Source organism: Notolepis coatsorum (assembly GCF_963971535.1).
Source record: "Notolepis coatsorum genome assembly, chromosome: 7".
Taxonomy (NCBI): domain Eukaryota; kingdom Metazoa; phylum Chordata; class Actinopteri; order Aulopiformes; family Paralepididae; genus Notolepis; species Notolepis coatsorum.
In genome coordinates, this window is record NC_140171.1 from 81,788,829 (window position 1) to 81,811,183 (window position 22,355).

A 22,355-nucleotide genomic window follows, 5' to 3' on the forward strand; every position below is an offset into this window, starting at 1 on the left:
ATAGTCTCTGCCCCTTTTTGCCGATGCAATTTTGTGTGCAATTCTGCATTGTCGGCGTAACTTTGGCAGGTCATAGGACCTCGTCCATTTCCCAATGTGGCTCTCCTTCCCCTGTTTCAGAAACAATTTACTAGCTTCTTCAACGTGAGAATGATTTAGCATAAAATATTTGGACACATCTGCATTTCTTCTGTGTCTATTAGTCGTCATAATTTTGTATAGGTTATAAGCATCCGGATTAATCAACCATCCATTTTGATCTATATATCCTCTCTTTGACTCTGTCTAGTTCAGAGTCAACATGACCACAAAAGCCATTGCGGTGACAATTTGTCCTCTCCCATCCGTGCAGCTTGGCCAGGCTGTACAGGTGGGAGACATCAAAAATGTTCCACCGTACCATCCTCTCTTACGTTTTCCTTACCGCCACAGCAAGAGTTGATCAGAAACACTGTAGCAAAAAGGAAAATCCATGATTGGTAGTTTGCATAAGTATCTATATTTCCCTACTAGGAATATTTGATCTCATCTTAACATTCAGTTAAAAAAATTTAAAAATTCCCGGGGTCTACACCTGGTTGACTTCAAGTCGATGTCAGAACCACTTACCAACTTATCAATCCAACACACCTGAAAATGTGTACCTGGAAACATAACATTGATCATAATATGATCATATTACAGAACAAGAACAGTCACCCCACATGACCATTAACCCCATTTGTTGTTGAATAGTATAATCCACAAAACGAATCAAGAACCAGCTTAACCTGTTCCACCCGTGGTGAAAATCCGCCTAAAATATATACCTAGGTAAATGGAATATTGCTCTACTTCTACAAGGCCATTTGCATGTTCTTGGTATCTAGGGACATCTATGGACCTCGGGAATGTATTCACAGTGTCAGAAATAGTGTGTCTATTACTAGGTTTGCTTAAATTGTGATGAAACAAATGAGAATATTAATTATGATTTTTCTTTGCATTTTGACAGTGAATAACACCATGCTAATAATGATCTCGTTCAGTACCTTCTTGAGATCATGCGTACAAAAAATCGAAGGAAATTAATAAAGGGAAGATGATTAAACAGAAGGTTCTGTAGATACAGTACTGAATTCTCCCATCCGGACCAATGCATTTTGAAATATTATTATAGAATATAGAACAGGAGGCTTATAAATTACCTTATTATAGCCAATTCGCACATTTATATATATATATATATATATATATATATATATATATATATATATATATATATATATATATATATATATATATATATATATATATATATATATTATCTTTCAAATGCCCGAGTTCAATTTGGATTTAGTATCACCTTTCGTGCATAAGAACAGATAATGATATCTACTGTAATTTACTGTAATTTTTTATTTTCACCACAGTGCAACCATTTCGAAACTAATTTCAGATCTAATTGTTGCTACATGCTAACAATAGGGAGGAGAAACTAACTGCGTTTCAATATTTGTCAAAAACGTTACCTTTTGTGGCTTATTATTATCCCGAATAATAACAGTTATTGATATAATTCATACAGAACTCTGAACCTTGAACCCCCATAGAATCTTCCAGGAAGTGTAGTTCGGAAAAATCCCAACACTGATCGACAGCTATGCATGTCCTCTACAAAATGGCCACAAAAAGACTACAATTCCCATGGTTCAACATTTCCAAAATGGTCGCCCTCTCGGAATAGACTTGGCCAAATCGAAAAGTTAAATCTATCTAATGACACGTTTAACCTATTGCTAAACTAACGTATTGATGATAATATACATTCTACATGCTGTTGTGACATGTTAGTGATGTTAATACTTGAATACGTTTGAAATTTTAATCGCAAATTTTATACAACAGTCAAAAAAATATGACCAGATGTCATTTCGGGACCGTTACCGGTCCCATCAGGTGGAACAGGTTAATTAACACAGTGGGATAGACAATCACACATTATAACATCAATCAAAACATTTTAAACTCCAATAAATCAACTTCCCACAGATCATGTCATGTATACACTTATTTTGCCAGACTTAAAATAAATATACAGTATTATATTACTTAGAAATAAAGCCAGAATACTTCTGTTATAATGTGAAATAAACACTTCCAATAATCTAAAATAATCATCTTAAGGTATACAATGTCACCAAATTAATGCATAGCAGTTATTAACTATAAAATCACACATATATTAGATAGTTTGCATGGTCAATCCTGCAACAAGTTCGTTCTGTGAAAACATTATACTGACCTAAACTATTGTTTACTATATGCAAAACAATATTTTACTAAATGAATTATATTTCTGATGAGCACAGAAATCGGAATTTGAGCATATTATCTTCATTGAAATGCAGTGTATTTGTTAAGGTTTGCAATGCGACCCCAATTGCACGACACAGACAGGTATTCAGAGTTAGCCAAAACAAGGGCGTATTTATTAAACAACAGAAAAAGGCCTCACTGTTACTTTAAGGGTGAATTACACTAGAGTCCAGGAATCATGAACAACAAAAAATGCAGCACTGTTCCTTTAAGGAAAAATTTACGTGAAGAAAAACGAGTCCTCTCAAGGCAAAAACAAAACAACCCGAAGGCGATGAAAACGTAATAATGTCACGGTTCGGAGTGCCATCAGTTAAGGACTCAACTGCCGAACGGGCAATTCAAAAACACGGATCCTAGGAAAGAGAGCGAACGCCCAGGGAAAACATCCATGGGATGGTGGGGAGTGATGCAACGTCTCACACAGGAGACACGGGAGTATACGGCACGACCTCGCAACAAACAGCCTGCCCATTTAAGCTCTCGATGGATTGGATTGGCTGGGACTGTGCATCAAAAAAATAGGTCCGGTCCAGGTTTTACTTCTGGGGCATGCAGCTGGATACTATTGCATCCCCCCACTGGAAGCATCGTGGATCATTGTGTTTTGGACTATAACGTTGGATCAATGGACGCAATCGATATTTGGAATGGCGATCAGAAATTGGATTAATCTTTTTGCATGACATCAGATGTGAGGTAAGGCCTTTATGTTACGAATCTTGGGGTAATCAGATGTTCCTATCACCGCCATCGGAGCGTGTGTGTGTGTGTGTGTGAGGTTCGCGCCGACCAAAGTACGGAGAAGCGATTTTTCAGACCCCGCTTCTCTTCGTACATGAGGACACATATACTATCGATAATCTAGCGTTTATTTGAAAACGATTCATAAATCAGCCGAAAAATTACAACGTATTTTGTGTATTCCACTTAAGGGCTATTATCGTGTCTTTCTCTGGAATTACTAGAAATCTCCAAAACTATACTTGAATTCAAAATGGTATAAAACTGAAATGTACAGATGAAAAAACAATCCGTTTCGTACATGTTGACTGGAAGCAACTCATTGACGATCACTGTGTTATTTAGATCTATTGCTATTATATTTGATATGTTTTATGCACTCGTAAATAAGTCCTATTCTCCATTGGATATAGCGTTGGCACGGAAGGGCCATCAGCAGAGGGCGCTGTTGGCCCGGAATGAGTTAATAGTGATTGTTTAAAAAAAAAAAAAACATGGATTATTGTAATTTGAGTCCAAGATGTGATACTGAGCAACTTTTTTGGCATATACTGTACATAAAATATAGCCAACGCTATCCACAAACACACGTTAAAAAAAAAGGGCTTTTTGACCAGAACTGCGACAAGGGTGACTGGAGGGTTAAGGCTAGAATGACTAGGTTTGATCCAGAAATGCAATGGCTTTTCTGTCACCCTTGACCTTGAGACAGAGTGGGATATCAGCTGGGTCATATGGTGGCGATCCACTGGTACTCATAGTTTACTTTCTGGTTCTCTTTATGTGTTTCTTTTCTTTTTTTTATTGATCACTCTCTGCTCTTATAGTTGGCTGGCTTTAATTATGCTTAGCACAATGATGTGAAGCCTGCAAAGCTAGTTCAGGCAGTCAACTTGAGTGGTGATGTTTCAGCTACAGCCTATCAGTCTGCAAACAATACATCATATAATAAGCAGTCTATTTTTAACTAAAAGCTCCATGTCTCCTTATGTTCTGCTTTGCTTACCTGCTGCCTCCATGCTGCTGCTCCACCTGTGGGCCCCGTTTCTCTGTGGTCCAAGAAGGATGTGGCTTTATATGGTTCTCCCATGGGCTGTTATCAACAGCCTGGTTTAATAATCTATGGGTCGGGACTATGGTCCCCACTCTTAATAAGCATGGGTCACAGGGTGAGACAAAATTTCCCATGTGGAAAAAGTAAGGAACCTGCTGATGTTATTGACTGGTACAGTATGGTTATAGTGCACCTAACCCTAACCCTAACCCTAACCCTACATAACATAGGAATTAACTGAACAAATTAAATGCCATTCTGAAATGCCAAACCCACCAGAGTGCTGGGGGGAGGGTGCACACACCCATTGAAGTTATTAGCAAACAAAATACTTTCTCTCGCGTAAAAGCAACACTTTTGAAGATGTAATCATTTCTGTATTTGAAATATTGAACAGTGAACTAGAAGGAACACTTTTATTTTTCTAGATTGATAGTGCTTTGGAATCAGAATCAGATTTATTCCTCCAAGTACTACATTATATCTGTACATATACAAGGGGTTCCTCTTGGTGGGTTATACTCGCATAGGATCAGATGAGAAATAACGACACATCTAGAATAATATAATAACATTTAAATAATACACTTTTTTTCTTTTTAAAGTAGGAAAGTATTACACATATTTGAGGTATCAAGGGAGACGAAAGATAAATAATAAAATCCAATACATTGTCACTACTGTACAGAATATATACAGTCTTTTTGAGCCTGGGAGTGAAAATAATTCCCCTTGTGAATAATATATAATATAATATAATGAAGTATATTATACTTAACTCCACTGTACAGACTATTCTCAAGAGCTGCATCTATTTAGAAGCAGGAATGTGTGAAACTTTGCAGGGTGTTAAGGCTATGCATGCTTGGCGGAGGCGCCAGGGATTTACGAAAAAATTCAAATGTTTCTGGGATATATATTCTAAGGTTTCTCTCCTCCACACTGCCTGTGGTGCATTTTTTTCCCTATTGTTAGGTTTTAGTGAGTTTTTCCTTACCTTCGCGTGGGGTATGTCTGGGAGTGTTTGCATTCATTCATTTATTTTGCATTTATTTTAAATTGGTTGGACCTTATGGTGTTCTTGTTTTGTTCTTGACTTATTGTTATGTTTCTTCTTGACTTGTTTAAAGAAGACGTGTCCGGCCCATGGGGACATTAACGTGTGTTGTCGGGCCTTACAAATAAATTTGATTTGATTTGATTTGATTTAAATAAATCTTCAGTGCAGACAAGAGCAGTTTGACAAAATACTGATTAAATCACAACTTCTTTGTGTCAGTAAATAAGCTGCCAAGGAGAGGACAATCAACGGCACAATCAACATTCTAATGCTGCTGGATTTACAACAGGAGAACTAACAGGCGCTGTGTGTATTAGCCCACACGTATGTGTCTGTACCGGCTGAACCGTGTCCGTTGCCTTGTAGCCCCGACCCCCATCTCTGGTACCCTCGGATCAGAGAGAGTGTTGGATAAACCAGCACACTGACAACTTCAAAGAGCCAAAGGTCTTTACAGGACAAGGCATTCGTTGCTGCAGAAACATGCTCATCTCTCAAGTATTGGACTAACCTCACTGCTCCTCTTTACCCTTTTTCAATACCTCCCACAGGAACTCCCTTTTTACAATTTGTCATCACACTCTGTTACTCGTTCGATAAAATCTAACCCACAGAGAGAGAAACACACGTTAAAAAAACTACTTCCTGTCAAATTGCACCAGCTGCTTCTTCTTATTTTTATGATGGGTTTTCATCGACAATAATGTTACACAGGACTTAGTTCAGAGTAATGTGTGAAACTGACCAGGCGCTGGTAAAGCAGATAAATTGTTGTCTGTACGCCAGGTTTCTGCCAGCTAGATAAAATTATCCTCTTGGATCAGGGCAGGTCGCAGAGTGTCAAGTCAAGTCAAGAGTTTTATTTGTCACGGCATACGTATACAATGAAATGCGGGTGGTCTTGCCCGCAACGATGTGCATAATACAATAGTAATATATAATAGAATCCAATAGAACGACATTGTGCAATAAAACAAGTAAACAGAGTAGGGCATATCGGTATATGTACATGAGCATTTACAGAGCATGGTAGGACATGCTAGGTCCTGTGGTAGTGCAATACACTGTTAGCTACGGATGAGGCACTGGGTATTTATGTAGGCTACATGCTATATTATACAATCTCAAGTTATACTATACTATTCTTAAAGTGACCTTTCCTTTTGTAAAGTGGCCATAAGTGTGAGCGTGTGCAGCATGAGTGTGTGTTTGCTGATTGATTGATTGATTGATTGAAAACTTTATTAACAGATTGCAGAATGGGTACAGTACAGAACAGCTCAATATATACAATTGTTAAGGGGATGCAGACCAGAGAAAGACTTTCGTCTTGTTTACATCAGGGTCCCCCATTTTCGATTCATCATAACATATATGACATGCATGACATACAGATAGACAGTACTGCTACATATACATTCAAGGCATACCATATTTGCAAATACAGTACTGTTTGTGATACGAAAAGAGTCCAGAAAAGAGAGTATATACATTTGACGTAGAAACTGTACATTGGAGGTGGTTGGGTGGGTGGGGGGGGGGGGGGGGGTTGGGTAGGAGGGGTGGGTGGGGGACACTGTACAACTGAACAAGCAAAACTGTACATTGGAATATTGACAAGACCATACTTGGTCATTTACTGTACATTGGGGGGGTTGTGTTAGGACATTTACAGGGGCCAGTTTCGAATTGCAGTCTCCCGTAGGTGTTTTTTGAGAGTGTTTTTGAAAGTGGGTAGTGATTCACATTCCTTTACAGCTTTGGGTAGGGCGTTCCACATTGATGTGGCATAATTGCGAAACGTGTTTAGTCCCTTATTTGAGCCGAATCTGGGTTTAACATGATTTGTGGAGCTCCCTCTGGTGTTGTGATCGTGGTATTCACTGACCTTTGGGAAGTATTTTGACATGTACATGGGTACCTTGGTCATGTAGTGTATCTTGTAGACCAGGCCCATTGCAAGTTGCTGTACTCTGTCGTCTACTCTAAGCCATCCTAGGTTGTCAAAGTGGGCAGGGGTGAGTTGCAGGCGTAAGGTCAAGCAGTAGTCTGACCAGTTAGTTTTGAGATGTTTGTAATTTTGTTTTTAGCGCCTTTGAGGTGCTTTGGTACCATGAGGTGCAAGCATAGTCGTAGTACCCTTGAATGAGTGCTCCTGCCAGAGTCTTCAGGGTATTCTTGTTTACCAGTGAGGAGATCCGGTACAAGAATCGTGTTCATTGGTTGACTTTTTTTATTACATTGGATGCCATTTTGTCACAGGAAAGATTTGCCTCTAGGATGGAACCCAGGTAGGTAATATCTTCTTTCCTTGTGACAATATTGTCACCCACTGTAACTGAGAAGCCGTCGGTCTTGCTGAGTTTGTCATTTGAACCGAAGAGAATGGACTCTGTTTTGCCCATGTGTAATGATAGTTTGTTATCAGTGAGCCATATGCAGATTTTGCCTAGTTCTGAGCTGAAGGTTTTTTCAACCTGTAACTTGTTCTTGTCATAGACCAGCAGGGCTGAGTCGTCCGCAAACAGGAACAAGTTGCAGTCACAAGCTGACGACATGTCATTTGCATAAATTAGGAACAGTAGCGCACCACTCTCTGTAGGGCCTTCTTGTCCTGTGCCGTGCTGTTTCCATACCAGGCAGTGATGTTTCCAGTCAAGATGCTCTCTACAGCTCCGGAGTAGAAGGACTGGAGTATCTTCCCAGATACTCTGAACTTCCTTAACTGTCTCAGGTGGTAGAGGCGCTGCTTTGCCTTTTTTTACGACTGAGTCTATGTGTGTTGTCCATGTCAGATCCTCTGAGATGTGGACCCCCAGGTACTTAAAGCTGCTCACCCTGTCCACGGTAGCCCCGTTTATCCTCAGTGGTGTGTGTGTCTCCTGCTGTCCTCTCCTATAATCCACGATCAGTTCATTGGTTTTACCAATGTTCAGGAGCAGGCTGTTGTCCTGGCACCAGCGTTCCAGTACCTCAACCTTCTCCCGGTAGGCCTTCTCGTCATTGTCCGAGATAAGCCCCACCACCACTGTGTCGTCCGCAAACTTCACTATGGAGTTGGAGCTGAACCTGGCCACACAGTCATGTGTGTATAGTGAGTACAGCAGGGGGCTCAGAACACAGCCCTGGGGGGACCCGATGCTCAGGGTGATGGTGTTGGAGGTCTGACCCCCCACCCTGACCGCCTGGGGCTTTTCACTCAGAAAGTCCAGTATCCAGGCGCTCAGAGCGGAGCTCAGACCCAGCTCGATCAGCTTGTCCACCAGTCTGGTGGGGACTATGGTATTGAACGCTGAGCTGTAGTTAATGAACAACAGTCTCACATAGCCCCTGGCGGTCCAGGTGAGAGACTGTGCTGTGCAGTACTTGGGAGACCGCATCATCAGTGGACCTGTTTGGCCTGTATGCAAATTGCATAGGGTCCATATCACTGGGGAGGGAGGCACAAATGTGATCCTTGACCAGCCTCTCAAAACATTTCATGGCCACAGAGGTGAGTGCCACCGGTCTGTAGTCATTGAGACCTGTTGGGGAGGATTTCTTTCTCACATTCCTCATTAGGATCTGCAAATATTCATTAATATATACATATGTTCACACCCATGTCGGTTTTATAAATGTTTTTCTTCTCTATTTTAAAGGCCTTTTTAAAAAAAATATATATATTTTTATCAAACAGATTAAGTCCCATCCTTCACTCCAAAGCATATCAACTCTGAAAATCCTTCATTCAGGGAATTTGTATTGGGCAGAGGGGCGTTACAGTGGCACAGTGGTTAGCACTGTTACCTCACAGGAAGAAGGTCCTTGATTCGAACCCTGTGGAAGGCCTTTCTGTGGAGTTTCCCTATGTTCATGTGGGTTTTCTCCCACACCATGTAAGACATGCTAGCTACATACTCCTGCCATTGTCTTCGACCAAAGACATGCATGCTAGGTACTAGGTTTTTCTTGCTTTTTTTTTTTTTATTAAAAAAAAAAGTTTTACAAAGGAACATAATGCAGTCTTCCACCTTGAAATGTTTTACTAGAACGAAAGAACATCCACTCAAAGTAAAGAGGTATTCAAAATGAATCTATAGCTACATTTAGGTACAGAGGCTAATGGTCAACATATATTGATTTATTATCTCATAATCAAAACTCACATAAGGGCTCTGGGTCAAAGAGTGTGAGAATGCTAGAGGGGGGCTGTCAATGAACAGGAAGTGCTGTGTTTTTCCTATAAAGGAATTCTGGGAAGCAGAGTCTTCCTGTCCTTGGTAGTCAGGGGGGGGGGCAGTCGGGGGCACACACAAAAATCTCTCATCACGCAAGGGGGTCAATGAGGGAATCCTACCACCCTGGCAGCCATTTTAATCAACAACTACATGGTTTATCACTTCGTCATCCTAGCACTCTCTCTTCCATTTCATTCTTCGAGTCAAGTGGGGATGTGGATGAAAAACAGGAATAGTAGATGTAGAAGAGCAGAGGAAAGAGAGTGAAAGAGAGAGAGAAAGTTGCTTGCCGGGGGTCATGGTGTGGGATTTCCTGTTTGTGAGGGGGCTACTTCCTGGGGTTTGGTTGGCCGATATCTCTCCCCCCCCCCTTTCTTGCTCCAACACTTTCAACTCTCCTATCCTGGCCTCTGTGGGAGGAAGGAAAGGACAGTGATGGATTGACCGCATTCGTCCGCTCCTTGTAGTCCCCACTGATTTTAACGTTGTTGTGTGTTGTTTGGTTGTCATTGCTGAAGGACTGCATTAATGTCTCTCTCTCTCTCTCTCTCTCTCTCTCTCTCTCTCTCTCTCTCTCTCTCTCTCTCTCTCTCTCTCTCTCCCTCTCTCTCTCTCTCTCTCTATCTCTCTCTCTCTCTCTCTCTCTCTCTCTCTCTCTCTCTCTCTCTCTCTCTCTCTCTTTATATATATATATATATTAGTGCTGTCAATCGATTAAAATATTTAATCTGATTAATCGCATGATTGTCCATAGTTAACTTGCGATGAATCGCAAATTAATCAAATTTTTTCTTCTTCTACCTTAAACAGATATGTTTCAAGTTCCAAGTTTTAATACTCTTATCAACATGAGAGTCAACAAATGCTTGCTTTAAGCAGCCATTTAACACAAAAGGATGACTCTCATGCATTGCAAATTTGCATAAAATTCAAAACAGAGTGATGCACAAAATAACTTAAAAGAAAATAATAATTTAAAACAATGAATAAAGTAGCATGAAATAATAGGGGGAAGAAAACTTTAGGAACTTGTTACATTCACCCACACAAGGGCTGAGGATTCACATCCCCTCTCTCTCTCACACACACACTCACTCTCCCAGCTCTCTTTCTCTCTTGCCCCTTCCTCATCTCTCACCCCCCCCCCCCCTCTCTCTCTCTATCTCTCACACACACACACACGCACGTACGCACGCACGCACGCACGCACGCACGCACGCACGCACGCACACACACACACATTTACATTTACATTTAGTCATTTAGCTGACGCTTTTATTATTATTATTATTTTTTTAATATTTCAGATAATGGTTGAAGAAGTGCGTCTTTAGTAGACGGCGAAAGATTGGACGGGATTCGGCTGTCTTAACTGGGGTGGGTAGTTAATTCCACCATTGTGGGGCAAGGACTGAGAATAGGCGGCTTCTCTTTGATGACCCTCCCGGAGCTTGGATAGGAGTAGGTCTGAGGCGGCCAGAAGATGCAGAGCGTAGGGGTCTTGAGGGTGTGTAGTTAGAGACCATTGACCGGAGGTAGGCGGGAGCGGTTCCCTTTGCCGCACGGTATGCTAGGTCGAGGGCCTTGAAGCGGATACATGCAGCAATGGGGAGCCAGTGCAAGTCCCTAAGAAGTGGGGTGACATGGGCCGACTTCGGTAGGTTTGCTATCAGGCGGGCCGCTGCGTTTTGAATGAGTTGAAGAGGCTTGGTGGCAGTGGCCGGGAGGCCAGCTAGCAGTGCATTGCAGTAGTCGAGGCGGGAGATGACTGTTGATTGGACGAGGAGTTGGGTGGCTTCTTTTGTCAGGAAGGGGCGGATCCTTCTGACGTTGCTCAGGAGGCATCTGCAGGTTCTGGTTGTCGCTGCGATGTGAGCAGAGAAGTTCAACTGGTCGTCGAGGACGACACCAAGGTTCTTGGCATTCGGGGATGCGGTCACAGCTGCATTCTCGACTGTGATGGAGAGGTCAGTCAGGGGGGAGGATTTGGCCGGCAGGTGGAGCAATTCTGTTTAGCTTAGGTTCAGTTTGAGGTGGTTGGTCATCATCCAGGCGGAGATGTCGGACAGACAGGCCGAGATCCGCTCAGAGACGTGGATATCTGAGGGAGGGAAAGAGTGGAAGAGTTGAGTATCATCGGCATAACAATGATACGAGAAGCCATGAGACGTGATAATGTTACAGAGTGATTTAGTGTAGAGGGAGAAGAGAAGGGGTCCTAGGACCGAGCCCTGGGGGACACCCGTCCGCAGGGGGCGGGTGGCCGACAGAGTACCTCTCCATGACACTTGGTAGGAGCGGTCATTGAGGTATGATGTCAGCCATGCCAGCGCAGATCCAGCCACTCCCATTCCTGCGAGGGCCGCGAGGAGGATCTGATGGTTGACTGTGTCGAAGGCTGCAGATAGATCTAGGAGGATCAGGACAGAGGAGAGGCCTTTCGCTTTTGCTAAGTGAAGTGCCACACACACACACACACACACACACACACACACACACACACACACACACACACACACACACACACACACACACACACACACACACACACACACACACACACACACACACACACACACACACACACACACACACACACACACACACACACACACACACTTTGAGTCAGAAACAAACATAGTATCAATGGGTCTCATTCCCCAAAATTTTCCAAAGAGTTCTCTTGGAAGACTTATCTTGGAACCGACTGAGACAGAATCAATGACAAGTTCACTCTGAGTCCCCAACGTGCTGGTAATATGCTGGCTCAAACGGTCGCACCTGTAATATGATCTGATATCTGCATTGGGGAATGGCATTATGTCTTAAACTCGAACGTGCGTACCCGTTCAGATAATTTGCATACAAAACAACGCCTCCAGAGCTCCTTATAAGGCAAAGTAATGACGCAGCTGTGTGTAAATGGATGCGGAAGTGCCTTGCGAGTCTTGCACGACCCATCAAAATGAGAATTGGATTAATGTATTGTCATCATATATAGTACAGCTTGTGGACGTGGACACCTGCCGCAGCGCGCGCACACCAGCGATGCAGTGGTGGTAGGACGCACTTACACGCCGTTGTAGTAGATCACTGAGGCAGAAGTGCGCGCGGATGTGCACGTGCGCACACAAAAATGCGTTAAAAATTTTCACTGGACTCGTCGCGCCGTGCGGCAAGTACCCGGCCGGCACTTATCACCTAGACTTTGCATAATAATAGGATACCGATAGCATAACAACGAGAAGAGCCAAACCAAAATACAAGCCCTGTACCAATTGGTGGGGGGTTGCTTGATCTGTGGTCCCGACTGGAATAGCTGGTTCAGATATGGTTAATCCAGCTGCCCTGTGATCAGATGAATCCATATTATTTATTTTTCCGACATCAAATGCGTAATTTCTTATCGTACAAATATTGTCATATTTATTTTAATTATGATTAAGAGTCTGTCAAGTTAATAACATTTTCATTAGTCAATCAATCATAAGTGTGATCCTCAGCACTGTGGCTCCTAGATTTTGACACTCACTGGGCTTAAGAGATTAAATGATCAAAACCATATAATTTTAACTGTTTACTATTTAATGTCTATTATAAAATGTCCCCATGATTAACATTAATAAGCCTAATCTCAGATATCTGTAACAAATTACAAATATTCGAATTTTAACCACTTAAATTCGTGTTCGTTTGATACCACGTCCGTTTTTATTGAAAAAACGAAGAAACAGTCATATTCATCATATTTCTATACATTTTTGATACACATACAGCGTGTGTAAACTCGACAAAATCCCTGTGAATAAGAATCTGCCATTATAAAAAAGAAAGGTTGACTAATTCGGTCAGAAATAGCGGAGATGCTAAACGTTAGTAAGCGCTGATTATTATTATTATATTCTGCGGGCGAGCATTACTCAATCTCCCGGTATAATTCTGAACACAGAGCGCTGTCGGCGGAGCACCAGAGTACTTCCGCGAATGGAGCACTAGTGACAGTATCGCATAGAAGCGGGGGCCGGCCTGGGGGGCTCGTATTTCAGCCTGTGACACGCGATAGTTGAGAGGACGCGGAAGATGCGATACTGTCACTAGTGCTCCATTCGCGGAAGTACTGTGCAGTATGGTGCCATTTCAGCCACATTCCCCAGCATAATCACGGCATCCTGCCTGCTTAGTGGCCGGCCAAGTGAGCTGTAGAGCAATTGCGCCACTGTGTGTTCTACATCGTTAACAGCATCATGCCTCGAAAGCTTGACCACTGACAGTGTGTAAACAGATTGCATTTGATAATTCTATCTAGAATTGAACGAATGAGTGCAGATTAAAAAATGCCTTTTAACATGGGAGTGGAGCTGATGAAAACGGACGCCAGGCACAACGTTGTACCCCTATACTAATAACTTTTGTTTTAGAGCGTTTCAAATCATAATATTTTTTTTAGATCCTATCCGCGCTGAGCAGGCGCCCGACCGAACTGTAGGAGTCGCTGTTTACAACGACCCGGACCCACCCCGCCAGCTTTCCCACCCTCTAATACTGCCAATTGTATTAGTGTGAACGGCCAGCCAAGCTGGTGACAACGCGGAGCTGTGAGCTGGCGAATCCAGCATCTCCGGCGTTTGGTGACAAACGCAATCTCCGCTACGCACCTGACCGCCCTACCAAATCATAATCTTTTGACATAATGAAAATATATGTAAAATGAAGATACGGACCGAATTCCATGAAATAATAATAAACACAGACACCGCTGTGCTCACACACACACAGTGGCGTCGCGTGGGTAAATAACAGGGGAAGCCAAAAAAAAATTATTAAAAAAAATTATTAAATATTTTTATTAATTTATTTTATTTTTTATTTTTTGTAAATCAGTCACCATGTACACTACAGTAATGCATCGGCGGCCAGTCAAACTTTCTTTTTATTTATTTAACAGATTGCAGAATGGGTATAATACAGTACGGCTCAAAGGGATGCAGACCAGAGAAAGACGTTTGTCTTGTTTACAAGTTCAAGTTTCAAGTTTCTTTAATAGTTGTCATACAGAAGTACAGATACTTTTATACAAAATGCTTCTTACTGTTACGCTCCAGAGACTGTGCAAGACAAGATAAGGATGAAATAAAATAACATAGTATAGCATGTAAATTAGAAGTAAAAAAATGAGGTCACAGTGTTCAGTATAGACATATGTACAATGTTCGATGCAGAGTAGACGTAACTGAGTTACCATATAATACAATACTGTGTAGTGTACTAATATACATACTATATAGTGCAAGGCAGAAATAGGATGAGGTGCAATTTAGGTACAATTTACAGTAGGTGTACGAGTTGTAGTGCAAATCCTTTATCAATAAATATAAAGTGTGTTTGTGTGATCTAAAGTGTGGAGAGTGGGTGCTGCAGTGTGTTGTTTGTTTAAGTGAGTGTGTGCGTGTGGGTGTGTGTGCTGTGTGCATTTGATGGTTGTTGCATAGTGTTTATTGTTCATTTAGCAGCCTGATAGCCTGGGGATAGAAGCTTCTTCTGAGTCTTTCTGTGCTCGCCTTAAGACATCAGGGTCATTAATACTGCTGGAGCATTGGTTTATTTTTGGTCCGATCTTTCCTTGCACGATTTTGCGCGCCGCGTGGGAGCAGATTCAAGACACATATTCGTGTCCCACGGTCTCCTCTATAGCCGTGAATATTTTCACGCGGATCGGAATCACGGCGCGCCCGTGGGACACTTTTCCGTTTCGGCGAGTTTATTCCACGCTTTCGGTTTTCCTTTTCTAAGCATTTTCGGGGCTACATGTGAATGAGTAAAGGTTGCGGAACGCCCAGATGTTTCCACGATAGAAAGCTCGCGTGGATCCCATAATAGGCTCACTTAATACAGCGTTTTTAAAATCACACAACATTTTCAGGGTCGCGAGCCAACCTTTTTCCCTCGTTTTCGATGATGGAAGTGATTTAGGAAAAGCTTCGGCACACGGAGAGGTCCCCGTGGATTTAATCTCGCGAGGATCGGGGTAACATTCGGCCCGTGGGAGCAGTCACGGGTTAATACAATGTTCAGAGTGCAGAGGGGAGGTGTGCAGAGGGGATGCCACACTCATGATTCTGCTCACAGCCCCGTTTTAAACTTTTAAGGTGGCAGTCAGCTCGAATCTGATTGGCTAGGATCGGTTTTGGACTCTACATACATGAATCACATGGTTGAGGCTGGAGAAAGAGACCTACCCCCTGCCTCCTCTCCTCTATAGCTGCAGTGAGCACAGTGAGTCTGACAGTGTGTTAGAGGGAGTGAGAAGGAGAAGAGGGAGACATTTAAAAAAAAAAATATATATATATATATATATAACACAGATGCACAGATGAAGAAGAATGTAAACTATATTAAAAAAAAATATATATATATACATTTTTTTTTCTTCATATTTCATATTTGATATTAATTCATATTTTAATAGTGAGGCCTGGCATCCGTTGGCTTCCATAAGGATTCGCCACTGCACACACACACAAAAAAAGTCAAGAAAGTAGAAAATGGTACCAGGGAGTGACAAGGGTTAAATCTGCTCTCAGCCACGCTCAAATCTGATCTCAGGAAAATGTGGGGAATCGCGCTACCAGCCCTAATATGTCTTAAATGGGCAGAAATCTGAATTAGAGGACATTTTTGGTCGTAAATCCGTTCGGGAATGAGACCCAATGAGAGTATCAATAATACACCAATAATACATCAAGTCACATTTTATTTAATATATATATATATATTTGTTTTTAAGTTAATCGTGAGTTAAAAAGAATAGTGGCGTTAATAGAATTGTGCGTTAACACGTTAATACCGCGTTAACTTTGACAGCCTTAATATATATATATATATATATATATATATATATATATATATATATATATATATATATATATATATATATATGTATATCTTGCTCGCTTGCCTCCTCTTTAATTTCTAACCGTGTCAATCTCTTCCATCCTCTCCTCTTTTTCCTCTCCCCTATAGCTCGCTTGCCTCCTCTTTAATTTCTAACCGTGTCAATCTCTTCCATCCTCTCCTCTTTTTCCTCTCCCCTATATATATATATATATATATATATATATATATATATATATATATATATATATATATATATATATATATATATATATATGTATATCCTATATTCCATCCTAATGTCTACCCCCCTGTCTTCCTGTGGTTAGCATGCAGTGATCTGGAGGCCTCAGGCAGGGACAGGAAACCCAGTGCTCTGGTCCAGGTGGCTGTCATAGACCCCCGCGAGCAATGCCTCGTCTCCCACGCCTGCACCGAGATCGTGGAGGTAAGGACACATGTACACACACACATCTGCATACAACCCCACATGCACACACACACACACACACACACACACACACACACACACACACACACACATCTGCATACAACCCCACATGCACACACACACACACACACACACACACACACACACACACACACACACACACACACACACACACACACACACACACACACACACACACACACACACACACACACACACACACACACACATCTGCATTGTGTCTTACCTATTTTCTTTTTTTCTATGCCTATTTTTATTATTGTATTTTGCACAATGTATGCCCTGGTATGTATGTGACAAATAAACCTCTTGATTCTTGATTCTTGATTCTGCATACAACCCCACATGCACGCACACGCACACACACACACACACACACACACACACACACACACACACACACACACACACACACACACACACACACACACACACACACACACACACACACACACACACACACACACACACACACACACACACACACACACACACACACACACAGACCATTGTGGCTTTCTCTAGTTTCCCTCTACTAACCTACAGATAGATTGGAGGTATAGACACACACACACAACCCACCCACACACATACACACACACACACACACACACATTTAGAATATTTTATTTATGTCCACATAAAAACAAGGTTTAAAGGACACAAATATTAACAGTGCGCTTGTACATTGTGGGATTATTCGGATACAATCGTGCCACAGTGGCAATCAAAGTTACAGACTCACATGGATGATGAACCTGACAATCAACACACAGCTCATGGGTACAGATACAGTAGCAGCGTCTTCTCCAAATTGCCCGGCTGCCAATAATTGCTGACACTTGTTTGGCTCTTCTCTTCGGAAGACCGGCCAACTGAAGGCCTCTAACACCCAACTTATGGACATGACCCAGGCTTCCAAATATGAAGACCAAAAGTTTACAGTTGTAGCCGAGTTGTGAAATGGTATGGTCTAACAGTTGATATTTTAACATTTTGGTTGTAAATGCTTCCTCTAGACTGTAGTCAAACGTGCAACCAACTTCCAGGATGAGAACCTTTCTGGTATTCTCATTAACAATAACAACATCGGGGGTGTTTGCTGAAATGTCAGAGAACAGTGAATTGTCCCTACACAGATTGAGCATATATGGCTTCACACTGGTGTGTTTATACAGCTTATATGTTGCAGGTGACCCGAGTGTGGAACTGACACTGTCTGCAATCAGGTTCACGATCCTATCATGCCTACAAATGTAGAGCCCTTTGTATGCATGACAGCCATTGAGTATATGAGACATGGTTTCTGTTGTCTGTTCGTGACCATGGTGTATGCAGTGTGGGCTATGACTGCCAGGGAACCAGATGGAAAGGTTGAGCATTGATGGTAAAACCTGTAGCCTAGCTTTTAAAGTAAAAATGATGATGCTCTCATCAATAGCTACATTTTTAAAAACTGCGTGCGAGATAGAGTGGTCAGCTGCAGGGAGACAAGCAAGCTTCCCTTGCAGTTTAAGCTCAGTCCAGTGTTGACGTTGGCGTTGTTGTTGTGCCGACATGAGATGGCCACGGGCATTGGTAAGTGGCAGTTCATGCCACGTTCCACAGATGTCAATGGTGGCCTTCACAGAGATGGTAGGGTCAGAGATGATCTCCTCAGAAACGTTAACAGCGTCTGAGTCCGGCCCCACCCACTCCAGGGCCACGTTGGACCAGCCGCATAGGTCATTCAGGTCTGGCCAGTCAGACCACACCCCGAATCCGGGGGCGCGGTTGTCCAGCTTTCCACAAGCTTTCTTCTTGTAACCCAGGAAGTTTGGATCAGACCAACACGCCAGGGGGACCTCTTGATTCTTGATTCTTGATTCTTGATTCTGCATACAACCCCACATGCACTCACACGCACGCACGCACACACACACACACACACACACACACACACACACACACACACACACACACACACACACACACACACACACACACACACACACACACACACACACACACACACACACACACACACACATTTAGAATATTTTATTTATGTCCACATAAAAACAAGGTTTAAAGGACACAAATATTAACAGTGCGGTTGTACATTGTGGGATTATTCGGATACAATCGTGCCACAGTGGCAATCAAAGTTACAGACTCACACGGATGATGAACCTGACAATCAACACACAGCTCATGGGTACAGATACAGTAGCAGCGTCTTCTCCAAATTGCCCGGCTGCCAATAATTGCTGACACTTGTTTGGCTCTTCTCTTCGGAAGACCGGCCAACTGAAGGCCTCTAACACCCAACTTATGGACATGACCCAGGCTTCCAAATATGAAGACCAAAAGTTTACAGTTGTAGCCGAGTTGTGAAATGGTATGGTCTAACAGTTGATATTTTAACATTTTGGTTGTAAATGCTTCCTCTAGACTGTAGTCAAACGTGCAACCAACTTCCAGGATGAGAACCTTTCTGGTATTCTCATTAACAATAACAACATCGGGGGTGTTTGCTAAAATGTCAGAGAACAGTGAATTGTCCCTACACAGATTGAGCATATATGGCTTCACACTGGTGTGTTTATACAGCTTATATGTTGCAGGTGACCCGAGTGTGGAACTGACACTGTCTGCAATCAGGTTCACGATCCTATCATGCCTACAAATGTAGAGCCCTTTGTATGCATGACAGCCATTGAGTATATGAGACATGGTTTCTGTTGTCTGTTCGTGACCATGGTGTATGCAGTGTGGGCTATGACTGCCAGGGAACCAGATGGAAAGGTTGAGCATTGATGGTAAAACCTGTAGCCTAGCTTTTAAAGTAAAAATGATGATGCTCTCATCAATAGCTACATTTTTAAAAACTGCGTGCGAGACAGAGTGGTCAGCGGCAGGGAGACAAGCAAGCTTCCCTTGCAGTTTAAGCTCAGTCCAGTGTTGACGTTGGCGTTGTTGTTGTGCCGACATGAGATGGCCACGGGCATTGGTAAGTGGCAGTTCATGCCACGTTCCACAGATGTCAATGGTGGCCTTCACAGAGATGGTAGGGTCAGAGATGATCTCCTCAGAAACGTTAACAGCGTCTGAGTCCGGCCCCACCCACTCCAGGGCCACGTTGGACCAGCCGCATAGGTCATTCAGGTCTGGCCAGTCAGACCACACCCTGAATCCGGGGGCGCGGCTGTCCAGCTTTCCACTAGCTTTCTTCTTGTAACCCAGGAAGTTTGGATCAGACCAACACGCCAGGGGGACCTCTTGATTCTTGATTCTTGATTCTTGATTCTTGATTCTGCATACAACCCCACATGCACTCACACGCACGCACGCACACACACACACACACACACACACACACACACACACACACACACACACACACACACACACACACACACACACACACACACACACACACACACACACACACACACAGACCATTGTGGCTTTCTCTAGTTTCCCTCTAGTAACCTACAGATAGATTGGAGGTATAGACACACACACACACAACCCACCCACACACATACACACACACACACACACACACACACACACACACATGGCCGCCTAGTTATAGTTGAAAGTGGGGGTGCAATTTTTATTTTTATTTTTATTTATTTATTAAAAAAAAAAAAAAAAAAAAATTGACAGGCAAGGGGTGGTTTGGAGGGCGTCCGGCACGACCCCCTCCACGGCAGATATTTTTTTCATTTAATGAACCTGTACGTGCAATTTCCTGCAATATAGAGCCTTCAATCTTGACTAATAAAGCTGCTCTTTTCACTATAAAACTCAGTTTATATTGCAGTATGATAGCCAATTACTATAATAATAATAATATATTAATATATATATATACTGTATATATACTGTATATTGATTTTTCGCTCTTTTATTTTTATTAAATCAATCTCCTTTCAAATAGGCCAAGTTTTTAATAAGAAAGAGAGAAAAAATACCAACAAGGAACAATAACAGGGTCTGCTGTAAATATAGCCTATTTTGTGTCTTAATTTGTTATGTTATCCTACACTTTAAGCTGTCTGATATTTCCATTACCTGTAACTCTTGGGTCTCTTTCTCTCCTTCTCTGCTTCCTCCCTGAGTCTGCACAGTCACCATATCATTCTACATTAAGGAGAGCAATACACTTATGAATACACTGAACCGGTTTGAATACACAATCTTTATGCTACTCTGTAAAGAAAGGGAGAGAGGGGGGGATATATAATCCAAGTATTTGTGTCTTAATTTGTTATGTTATCCTACACTTTAAGCTGACTGTCTGATATTTCCATTACCTGTAACTCTTGGGTCTCTTTCTCTCCTTCCTGAGTCTGTAAAATCACCATTAGGGATGTCCCGATCGCCTTTTTTTGCTTCCGATCCGATCCCGATCATGTGATTTTAAATATCTATCGATCCGATCATTTCCGATCTGATCTTTCACATTAGTAATCAATTTTGACGCATTTTTGTCAGAAACTGGCAGAGCGAGACAAGCCCATCTGTTGCCTATAGTCCGGGGCGCGAGCGCGGAGGCTTTTGTTATTACATTTACCCTGAGAAATGTGCTTCTGCTTCATATGAGAAATATTAAAAGTTTCAATATATGTTTGCACATTAGTATACATTCAGTGTTCGACTTACGTAATGGTCCATTCTGGTCTGAAACGCCGACGATAATCCTCAGTCACGTTATCCTCCAGGTGAAAAGTTAGTCTGAAAACTTCGCCTCCAGCCTGTCCTCCTTGCAAACATTGCAACTGGCTTGACTTTCTATTTTAAAATGCTTAGTTCCAAACCTCTGACATTAAGTCTAGCTGCTCAAGTCAGTGGATATTAACCGTGTTTCGGGAGCGACGTGTTGTTGTTGTGATGTGGAGCGTGTAGCGTGTAGCCGGTCTAAATTAAAAGGGAATGTGTTTGTTGCAACGGTGTAAATTAAAGGGGAATGTGTTTGTTGTGGACAATTATTCTGCTCTGTGTGACAATAAATACATTAATGATGATATATTATATGTAATTTAAAACCAAAACTAAGGCCTCCGTATGAGTTTAAGACGTGGACATGGTCATGTTTGTTGAATAAAATTCTTCTTTTTTTGACTGCCGATTTTTATTATTATTTTTTCCCGATCCCCGATCCTCTGAAAAGCACGTGATCGACGCCGATCCCGATCACGTGATCGGATCGGGACATCCCTAGTCACCATATCATTCTACATTAAGGAGAGCAATACACTTATGAATACACTGAACATCATTATGAAACATTTCTATTGCACCCTTACTTACAATTCATTATGAATTGAAAATGGGGAACCCTGATGTAAACAAGACGAAAGTCTTTCTCTGGTCTGGATCCCCTTAACAATTGTGTGTATTGAGCCGTACTGTACTGTACTGTACCCATTCTGCAATCTGTTATTGATTGATAAAAAATGTTATTAACATATTGCAGAATGGGTACAATATAGTACGGCTCAATACACACAATTGTTAAGGGGATGCAGACCAGAGAAAGACTTTTGTTTTGTTTACATCAGGGTC

At 42.1% G+C, this 22,355-nt stretch overlaps 1 protein-coding gene across 1 annotated transcript in view; it reads left to right on the forward strand.

The window, feature by feature from the left end:
- inpp4b (inositol polyphosphate-4-phosphatase type II B) overlaps nt 1–22,355 on the forward strand; it is a gene marked incomplete at its 5' end in the record, with an annotated part of 822,779 nt that overhangs the window by 6,176 nt on the left and 794,248 nt on the right. Inside the window, one exon of the mRNA XM_084318315.1 lies at nt 16,657–16,775. Within this exon, the coding sequence (XP_084174441.1) occupies nt 16,657–16,775 (119 nt within the window). The remainder of the gene's footprint in view (nt 1–16,656; nt 16,776–22,355) is intronic.